This window comes from Microtus ochrogaster, linkage group LG10 (assembly GCF_000317375.1).
Source record: "Microtus ochrogaster isolate Prairie Vole_2 linkage group LG10, MicOch1.0, whole genome shotgun sequence".
NCBI lineage: Eukaryota > Metazoa > Chordata > Mammalia > Rodentia > Cricetidae > Microtus > Microtus ochrogaster.
Genome location: NC_022035.1, coordinates 2,460,211 through 2,471,168, shown reverse-complemented (window position 1 = coordinate 2,471,168; position 10,958 = coordinate 2,460,211). Strand labels below are relative to the sequence as shown.

The window sequence follows — 10,958 nt, the reverse complement described above, 5'->3', positions numbered from 1 at the left end:
GGGAGGGGGAGAGGGAGAGGGAGAGGGAGAGGGAGAGGGAGAGAGAGAGAGGATTTCATCCCTAGGGCTGAGGCCCCTGAAAGCATGTGCATGCCAACAACACTACATAGGTTTAGCAAGCTGTACTTAGATTTCTACACATTCATACGTAAGAAAAAAGGGACCATAAATATGGGAGAGGACAGATTGGGGACACAGGGAAGTGAGAGGAGGGAGGAAAGACAAGGAGGAGATAATATGATTACATTACAATTAAAAATATAACTAATGAAATATATAAATAACCTTTACAAAAGGATAAATATGCTAACTCTAATATGCAGAGACTAGATGTAGAGAGACCGTCAAGGACTCTGTTTTCTAAGATAGGCAAGAAGGAGAAGAAGGCATGAAGTGTTTGTAAACTCCAAGTGCCAATGGCTTTGAATTACTACTAGAAGGGACTCTCTTTCTATTCTATAAATTTGACAGAATTCATAACCAGACAAGTTTTTAAAGATTATTCAGGTTAGCGTCTTATGTGATGGCAGGACTGTAGGTGTCTTTTATATAGGCAAGGTGTACATATGTGTGAGCAAGGTGAAAGTCTGACTTTATCCACACCTAGACACTCTGACACATGGGCTGTGGACAGCAGTCCTGTCTGAACCCTGCTGTGTAGATGGCAGAAGAGAGAGTAGAATTATGCAGGTCACTCACGTTTCTTTCCCACCAGCTCCATTTTGTTCACACAAGAAACTCTCCAAGGCATATCTGGCACCATTACACACTGAGCTTGTGTTCCGCGCTTATCTTTTGTCTTAATATCACCAAATGTGTCTACAGCAATTCAGAAAGCCCCTTCATCTCAGAAGCATACAAATCTAGTTCTTTGAACCAATAAAACTATTAAGACACAAGAATTACTGATTCTAGTTTTTTGAAACTCTCTATAAAAACGTCTTACAAATCCCTTCCTACAGTGTAGACAGGCAGGTTTCACCCACACACGCATGCACGCACACCCACACACACACACACACAGAGAGAGAGAGAGAGAGAGAGAGAGAGAGAGAGAGAGAGAGAGAGAGAAAGAGAGAATATGAGGCAAAGGAAATGTAGTCCTTCCCTGACAGAATTTCTATGCTTCCCAGTTTCACTCCATTTGACACAAATGTCATGTGGGAAGAACCATGTGTGGAAACAAACCCGTGCAACTGCACACTGAAGTGAGGCAGGGCCAGCCCCACCGCTGATATACCAGCAGTCTCTTCAGGGAGCCTTAGCAGCTGACTTGGGAACCACTAACAGTTGCCTTGGTTGAGGTTGAGGAATGTGATAAAGTTCCTGCCTGAATTCCTGACCATGAATAAGTGAGCACACCGAGTGAAGTGTTTCCTAAGGCTTGGGTCTGGTTTCTCTGCACACCAGGGTGTGCTCACAGACCACCCACACACTGCAGAGAGACTGGGTGAGCTTGGCTGTCTTGGTCTTTGGACAACAGAGCTCTCTGTGCTCTGTTGTTTGATGTCATGGAGGATTCAGGAGCAGAGAAGCCCAGCTCACTTGGTGGTTGCTGACAGGACAGTTCTGGGGATTGTACTCTCCTCCCGTTCCCAACAGGATTAAATGAGACTCTTCGTAGACCTCTGTTGCTTATCTCCCTACGTCACCTTCCTCTCCTTCTTTGCCTAAAGCACAGTCTTCTGAGATGCTGTCTGACTGGAAAGTGACCCCTACTTACACTGAATTCATATCGTACTTGCTGTTTATCTGGATCCCTCAGCACCTCCAAGCTGTTTAGGTTTCAGCTTCAGAAGCAGCTCTTCGAGGGAAGCAGCAGTTCAAGCTATGCAGCAGAATATTGCAAGGCTTGTGCCCAGCTCTGCTGTATCCTGACTGAGTGATTGTTAGCAAGTTACTTAGCATCTATTGAGTCTCAGTATCTTCAGCTATAGTGACTGCCTTGTAAAAGTCTCTTGAGGATAAAATAAGATAAAGTCTTCAAGGCAGTTGATATAATGCTTGGCACTATAATTATAGAGATTCAAAACTAATTCACTACATGGCTCAAAACTCAGACCACCTACATTCAAAGTCTGGGCACACTGATTTGCATGTTGTCAAATGGTTGGGTTGTCCACTCATCAAGCAGACGTTTGTTTGCCTATTTTCACTTCAAATATCAAGTTTTGGGTTTGGACCTGCTTTTGTCTAGGCAAGAAGGAGCTTTATTTCAGTGAATGAAATGGTTATATTTGTATTCAAGGAGGACTGTTTCGTTATACATCCCAAGGAAAAACGGAGTGGACGTGCACAAAGTAGGGTGTACAGTTTTGAGTTTTTTTTTAATTTGTTGAAAACCAGGTCTGCGCAGGGATTGAAGTGTGCACCACTATGCCCAACCTGGTTACAGGGTTTTTAATAAAGCAGATATAGCAGATGTAAGATGGCTAAACATATGCATAGAAAAGTGGACTTTCTTGCCGAAGGACTGGGCCGGGAAGATGAGAGAGAAGTTAGTTATGCTGTTGATGACAGTTTGACATTAGGTCCTGGCGTGTACTATGATGTCGTCTACGTTCAGATAACCGAGTAGGCAAAAGAGGATTGGGGCTATGTGGAATGAAGAGTTCATGACTAGTTTGCAAGTCTCTGGGACGCCTGTATGGATCTGTCTGATGTACAAAGTCGAATCAGGAGGGAGAATGAGCAGGAGACAGAGCTGTAGGCAAATGGCTAGCCATGGAGAACTCTGGGTCAGTGAGTGTGTCAAGCAGAAGAGTGGGAGACAGTCTGCAAGGGTCAGAGAATCTGAAAAGAGTAGCGAGAATTCGGTGGGAGGAAGTTATTTCTGAAAGGAATACAGGGAAGACAACCAAACTGGCGGAACCAGAGGTCAGTTAAAAGTACCCACAGGACTTGAAAAGTAGGAAATCAGTGGTGACTACAATTAGAAACGTTTCCTGCATAGAATGCTCTGGCTGTTTGTTCCTGAGAACATGTTAATTAATAAGTACAGCTACCTGAATGGGGAATTAACCCCCAGACTTCAGAGAAGTGTGAACAAAAATGAATGGGCAAAAGAAGAGAGTCATAGATTAGTAAATACATCTAAAATAGGGGAATAACTATTTTATTTTGAATACAAATGTCATAAGAACACAAGTCAAGTTTGCCCCATCAGCAGTAATTCTTACCTGGAGAGACCAGTCCATACACGTGACCACTCGATGCTTGGACCAATGCTCATCATAGAACTGACGAGAGAAGGAAAGGTTGGCTCCAGCCTGGACATCCCTAAGGGAGTTTAAATAGCAGAGGGAAAGTGAGCTTTCAGAACAGTTTTGGCTCTACCAGGTCCTAGTGAAGCAAAAGCATATAATACTCTCAGAAGGCAGAAGGTCAATCTAGGCAGCAGCACCTGATCCTGAGTAAATGAATTCAAGATATTCTTCCTCATAAAAAGCCCTTCTGCTGGCTCAGAAAGCTTTTGGCATTTGCTCTGAGCCTGGTGTAAAATGTCCAAATTGTTTCAGGCTTTTATCTTAGTGAGTCTTGAAGCGTTTTTCTTCCCTTTAGTAGACTCTAGTGCAAAACAGAGTTATCAAAAATTCCCTTGGCCAGCAAGGGGGCTCAGCAGATCAAAGTATTTGTCTACAGGCCTGATGTCCCAAGTTCAATTCCCTGACCCTATGGTTGAAGGAAACACCAACTCCCAGAAGTTTTCCTACCACCTCTACTTGAGTAACCACACTCTTACACACACTAAAATTAAATTAGTAAAATTAGATCTCCCTGCAATTAAAGGATCATAAAACTACAGGGCATTGTTTGATATCAATATTACCTTGTATGTTATTAGAGCCACAGTGATTTACATGCTTCTCTCTATGAATTGGGATTGGCTGTAGTAGCAGTCTCTAGGAGTAGCAGTAGGTGATTATTTCCGCCATGAGACTGGTCTGGTGGAGAGCTGGGCTGTCTCAAGAGTGCTCCAGACATCCATGTCAGTCATGGGCTAAAAGAGCATTTTGTCTCAGAGGACTGGTTGCAATTTGGCCAGTGTTTATTTGGTTAATGTTCAACTGGCCTTGGTACTGCCTTTGAAGAACTCTGCACTTGCTTTAAGGGTCTGTGCGCTTAAATTGAACCCCTGTTCTGTGCCAGTAGCTACTGGGTGTGTAGAAGAGTCTGCCTACAGTTCTTCAGTTCAGTTCAGGAAGCATGTCACCCTTCCTCCGTCCACTGTAGCCCACTACCTCACCTTGGTACCGTTCGCCTCTGTAGCTCTTGTTCGGAATGAGTAGTCTGGTTCAGAAAGCCTCTCTCTAAGCTCCGGTCTGCTGACATGGTATGATCTCCCTTTCTTTCCCATAACTCGTACACCCTCCTAATGCTATAGAAGCTCCAGCACTTCGGGGAAGGGGTGCATGCAGTTTCATCCCCTTAGAAAACCAGGATGGTACTGGGCCATGCACTAAGATAGGGAGACCTTTAAAATCAATGAGTTGCTAGAAATGTCTTTTGTAAAAAAGCAAACATTGGTAGAGCATGCAAATTCAAGATCCTGTTTATCTCCTCTGGGCAGTTAAACGATGACCACTTTTGAGAATGTTAGCAAAACACTCTTGTGAAATTCTTTTTCATGCCTCTGGTACGCTCTTTTCAGTATCCTCAATTTTGATGTCACACCGTCCTTTACAAATGCATCTGATGGAGACAGAGGAGGAGCGGATGGGGGGGGGGATGTAGGAGAGTGCTGGGGTAGGGAACAGGAGGAGAGGAGGGAGGGGAAACTGACTGATATGCAAAATAAATGAAAAAAATTAATAAAAAGAATTGCATTTGAATCTCAGAAGTAATAATAAAAAAATCAGATCCAGTGCAAAAGGCAAGTGATCCTACTTTCACGTCTTGTTTTCAGACAAAAGGTGTCTGCAGCTACAATTGAATTCTGTTTGTTTCTTAAGTGTCGGATAAAGCACCTCCAGATAGCCCATGGGTGTGGCTAGCGGTTCCTGCCCTTTCTAACACGTACATCAATCGCAGTCACAGAGCAAGTCATATGCAGTCCCCTCCACCCATTTCTTCGGCTCCTCTTTGTTTATTTTATATGTAAAATCTTTTTGCCACATGTTTTCTAGAATGTCCATATGCATATGTAACACAAACACGATCTTATAGGGCCAAAAAGAAGATGAATGTTCCAAACTCTTGTTTCTCACTTCTGCTGTGACCTTCTAGAACTCCTGTTAGTTTTCTCCAGTTTCCCATTTGTTTAGTCAAGATGACACAGTCTAGCAGATCTACCATACATCTCTGTGGGATGCACAGGAGAACGCTTTCTCCAGGGACAATGCGTGTGTCTCTGCTTGTCTCTGGTACCTGGCCTGGGCTCCAGATATCAAATTCAAAAGAATTTCCCAGGGTCACATGATAATTACAGGGAAACGCTAAACCAGAAGTTAAAACCAATGCCCACAGTCAAAGCCACTTGCTAAGTTCAATCCAGAAATTTGCTAGACTAAATAAATGTGTTTACAATCAGTGAGTAAAGCTGGGCTAACAGCACTGGAGAGCCTGAGAACGGAAGGGCACTTGAGCCCAGTACACGACCAACTTGGGCAGACTTGAGAGACCCCACATCCCAAGAACACTAAAGGCAACAGAAGCACCAATTCATCACACTGTGTTTTTCCAAATGCATATAAGCAACGAACCCATCTTTCTCCTCCAGCTCGCGACCGCTGTAGTCAAAAAAGATGTCAGAATCCTCAGCGAGTGCTCTTTCAATCACCCGGATTGTTCGGTCGAAGAAGATGAGGAATTCCTCTGAGTGCAGGATCTGCTGTTTTTCTTCCTCTGTCAACTCCCTTGGAGGGGCTTTTTATGCAAGAGAGATTGTTAGGGAAGGAAAAGGGACAATTAATAAGTGTTCTAGAGAAATCCCACCCATGAAAGAATTTGCTTATCCAGAAAGATAACGTACAAGAAAGCAAAGCGTTGTTAATCAGGATTAAAACTGTTCTCATGACAAAGGTGTTGTGGGATATTTCGATTGTACTCTGATGTTCCCAAGACTGCCCCAAAAAGTTATACCTTGCATCCGGGTGGAGCCAGTGACTAGCTGATGGAATTGGCCATAGAGAAGCCAGCAATGTGGATAGAGTAGACAACCAGGAAGGAAAAGGTGGGGACTAGAGCTTGTGCTTCCTTTTCGTTCTGCAAGGAGGGAAAAGATGTATCTCTTGTGGTGTCTCTGGCCAAAAAGCAAGGTCAGCTGCTTGCTACACAGCTTCTCTGAGGTAGCATGTTTTTACCACAGCCTTTGACTCCTGAGTCTTGTTGATAAATAAAATGATAAAGACTTAATTTAAACCCACATATCACAGCCATGGCAGAGCTGGGTAGCAGGACAGGAAGCCCCACCAGGCTGAGGCCTGAGGAGCCATGGGACAGTGGTGCTGACTGAGGGTCATGGGGGCAGCAGACGATAATTAAAGTATCACAAGATCCAGGTGCAGCCACTAAGCTGACAGAAAAACACCAGAAAGTGTTTGTAACTATCCTCCCTGAAGATTTTATGTCTCATCTATCTGCCATTTTGAAGAATTAAAAATAATTACAAATGAGAATAGATTGGCATGTTTTAAGTTATTCATTCTAAATGTTACTTTCTTTCAAACTGAATGGGAAAAAAACTCAAACAGGGCAGAAAAATCCATTGTTAAAATTGTACTAATTAGATTCTATCGCAACACAGTGCAGAAGGCTTTCTGCTCCCCACTAGGTAATTCCGCTGGACTTCCACTGGCTAGCTGGGAAGCTGGCATTGCTATGAAAATGTTGACTAGGTCCTTCCTAGTCACACGGGGCATCTCTGAAACATTCCATAGTTGCTTTGTATGACTTAGAGTGTCTATTTACTTTTATCTTAATCTTATCTGGCTAAATTTGAAGGTGCAAAAGGAGACAGGGCAATGAAATGCCTGCCAGGGTTCCATAGAGTCTGTAAGTCAGCTCGCCTCAGTGTTGGCAGCGGGTCATATAAGCAATTCCTTCCGCAACTCTTTTTGTATACAACTCCAGGGGAGAGGTTAGGAACTCTTCCAGACTGGAGGAGTCTCTAGGGCAGGAATTTTCAGCTGAATCTTTATGGTCTCTAGAAACCCTACTTCTACCCTGAGCAGACAGCCAGGAAACACAGTTGGGTAGTCCTTCATTCCTCCAGAAGCTACCTCACAGGAGAGTCAGCCATCAAAATAACAGTTAGGGCCTAGTGAACTTTCTCAGAGTTTCCCGAGACTTCTAAGGCCATCTCCACAACCAGGGCCAGGTTCTTTCTGACCACATGGTGATAGGAATCTTTAAGGTACAGTCAGTTGCTACATAACATGTTATTGAAGGTGTATTTGACTTGATAAATGCTATTCCAAGGTCACTGTCCTAAGAAATCTGGACAGTTAAGAATTCCTTCTGTAGAGCCACAACAGGGGATTTCTCTTTCCCCTTTGGTCTCCCGCTTCCTTGCCTCAGACCATGACACTGGGAGTTTGAAGAGACTCAAGACTCTATTCATAAACAAACAAACAACAAAAGCAAACAAACAGCATGGCGAAATGTGATCCATCAACCACGCGGAAGACCTGAAACCACGATCCACTCATCGCTGCTGGCAGCCCCAAACAGAATTCGGAACAGCTCTTTGACATTTAAGGTGCTAGAGCCCTAAAATTGCCAGGTGTGTTGGGACTTTCCAAAATTCCCACCAGGTTATACTGTGTAGTCTTGTCCATATGCCAGTTTGTGAAATGACGAAGGTGGTGATGTCGAGATTCAGAATTCAGTTTGAGATTCGGTAGAGGTCATTAATAAAGAGAAGAATGCTAAGAAACCAACATTTCCCCAGCCACTTACTTCTTATTTATTGAGTTTAAACTCTTAGCAACACTCCAGTTTAAAACTATATATATATATATATATATATATATATATATATATATATATATATATATATATATATATACACACATATATATACATATATACATATACATACACACACATATCCCAAAGTAGCTAAGCATTCAAGAATAAATTATCAGGATTTATTTAATTTATTTATATATTTTCTAAGCCTTTTTGTGCCACTTAAATTGTTCCTTCTATGAGTAAAGTAAAGCTACTCAATGTGGCCAGGTGAAGCAAAGACCAAGTCTGTAAACTGGTAGGTCCCATTTGTTGGGTTAATACTGTTAACAAAGTGATATAGCCTCACCAAACAAGGCTAGTGTGGGCCAAGCAAAAAGTCTTTTATAAAGGTTCAGCCTTGCCCAGTGTTCATAGGTGACTTAAGACATGCTCGAGATGAAGCAGAGCAGCAGGGACTTCCTCTTGTCTCCCTCCCCACTCTTCTGCCCAATAGGAGAAAATCGAGAAAGTCTACTCTCTGTTTATCTTTGTGAACCACATCTATTTTACCCTGTATCTCCTCTTGCAAGTCTATTACCGTGAATAAAGAAGAGTATCTGTGTAATTTTCTGTAATTCTTTTCTTGCCCATCCCTTCTTGTCACTTTGATCTCAGCTCTCAAGACATGCAACCTCTTTTCCGGGAGAAACATAAATGACGGATCAAAGTGTCCCTAGCAGAGGCCGAGTCCAGGTAGGCGAAACAGCCGCCTCTACAGACATTATCTTTAACAATACAATATTTGGCCTGAAATCAAATTGCTGCTGAACCAAAACAAAGGATATACTTTATATCAAGCTTTGATGTCCAAAAGGGATCAAATGACATGATTTGTTTGCACAAAGTAACAGCATGCATGTGCAGATGAGCATTTTCAAAAACTGACAAACAATATCCAACCTAGAAAGTAAATACAAATCACAGCTATTTTTAATTAAAACCAATCTCTCATTGCTTAAAAATATTTAAATTGCTAAGTGCTATCACAATATAATGAGAACATAATGGAGTAGCCAGGATCTACAATCAAAAGATACACTGCGAAATGAAACCTCTTGGACAGAAAAATAGAGTCCTAGTTAATGGACTTCACAGTGCTTCAAGCACAGAGATCTAAAAGGATCAGCAGTGTCTTCTTTACATTTGAGCCCCCAAATTCTCCTTGGAATACTCTTCCTGCAGCTTTCGTCTGTCCTTTACACCTGATGAAATATATATATATATATGTATATATATATTGCATAATATATATTTGCTATACATATTATGATCATAAAGAATTATATATATCAATTATATGTTATATATATTTAAAAAGATGTTTAAGGTATGTGAAAAAGGTAGAAATTAATTTAGAATCAAAGCTACATTAGAGCAAAGTGTGGGTATGGATTAGATAATATTTCATTTGGCCTCCTAACACAAAACATGGAGAATCCCTTTCAGGAGCTGATGGCTAACAAAGCTTTATCCACTTCTGAAAGAAGAATCTCCATGAAAAGTAGACTGTAGATATGACTTACATGGTATCCAACGAGCAAGACAATTTATAAACTTACCCCATTACATTTCGCCTGAATAACATGTGTGAAAGAGAAGCATCAGACTCATGAAATGCTTAAAAACTTATAAAAATTTAGAAATTATATGAATTTTTGTCCTGCAAGATTAAAATCTAGTATAAACTTTATTTGGAATCTCCTTTTATTATTAAATTATATAAATGCTAGTGTTGCCTAGTCTTACATATGAAGTACATTTTTTATGTCCCTTTTAAAAGGGTTCTGTCATAATGGCCATGTTTTCTTCATTTTTCTGATATGAACTTAGCTTCTCCTTCACTCCACTGTATTCTCCAGCTCTTGTTTGCTAGGGTTCTAGAACATTTGCCTCTACAAAAAACAAAATATATGAAATGAAGCTCACACTTTATACTGAATATTTTAACTTCATTTTGTGCTTGCTTACATGTGTAGGTGTCTTTTGGTGTGTGTGTGTGTGTGTGTGTGTGTGTGTGTGTGTGTGTGTATGTGCGTGCGTGCGTGCATGTCTGAAGTCAATATCAGGTGTCTTTCTTGATCACTTTTCCATTTTTGGGGCATCTCAACCTCGTCAGTTGTCTAGATTGGCCACCCAGCTCCTGGATTTGCTGGTCTCTGCCTCCCCAGTGCTGGGATTATTGACAAGAACCTGGCTTTTCACATGGGTACTTCCTAGACTCAGGATGAGTTTGCATTGCATATCACTCATTGACTAAGCCACCTCCCCAGCTCCTTAATCTTGCTTTTAAGTTGAGATTTCCATTTGTAAAATACTACTTCATAAATACCTGCCTTGTTTTCAATCCATCATTACATTGGAATATAAAATCATTTTGTTTAAAAGATATTTTTGTAAGAGTATCTAAAAGATAAAAATAAGTAACCCATGTAGCCAATGAAAACATCAGATGCAATTGGGGCCATGGCCCTAATGGAAATTTTACAGTACAATCAGTTCATAAACAGCAGCAGGGAACCAAATGAAACTAACGCAGACAGACATTTGTCTCTGAAGTTAATGCGAGGCTTACGGCTTAGTCTGAATTTACAGGAGTGGGGACTCCAATCCTCTTATTCTGACTCTCTTAACCCATCAATGACATACGGAGAGTTCCCAAGTTCTGATAAAAGTTGAAGAGTGGCCTGCAAGTCTGTATACTTTTTCTGCAATAAAATGCATCTGGCAAAATAGCAAATCAAAACTATGTTTTCTTTATACTTAGTGCATTTTGGTGTCAGATGGAGACATATGTAAAAAAAAAACTAGTGCATATTGAAATTCTTTCTATCTCTGTTTTAATTCAAGAAGGAAGGGGGGTAGGAATGAAAGGAAAGAAAGAAAGGGAGGGAGGAAGGAAGGAAGGAAGAGGAGAGGAAGGAAGGAAGGAAGGAAGGAAGGAAGAGGAGAGGAAGGAAGGAAGGAAGGAAGGAAGGAAGGAAGGAAGGGGAGAGGAAGGAAGGAAG

At 41.4% G+C, this 10,958-nt stretch overlaps 1 protein-coding gene across 7 annotated transcripts in view; it reads right to left on the bottom strand.

Moving 5' to 3' along the window:
- Dync1i1 (dynein cytoplasmic 1 intermediate chain 1) overlaps positions 1–10,958 on the bottom strand; it is a 304,734-nt gene that overhangs the window by 113,902 nt on the left and 179,874 nt on the right. For all 7 annotated transcript variants that reach the window (XM_005363697.3, XM_013352447.2, XM_005363700.3 and 4 more), the window contains 2 exons: positions 5,703–5,865; positions 3,180–3,279 (listed from right to left, as the gene is read on the bottom strand). In XM_005363697.3, coding sequence (XP_005363754.1) covers positions 3,180–3,279; positions 5,703–5,865 — 263 coding nt within the window. The remainder of the gene's footprint in view (positions 1–3,179; positions 3,280–5,702; positions 5,866–10,958) is intronic.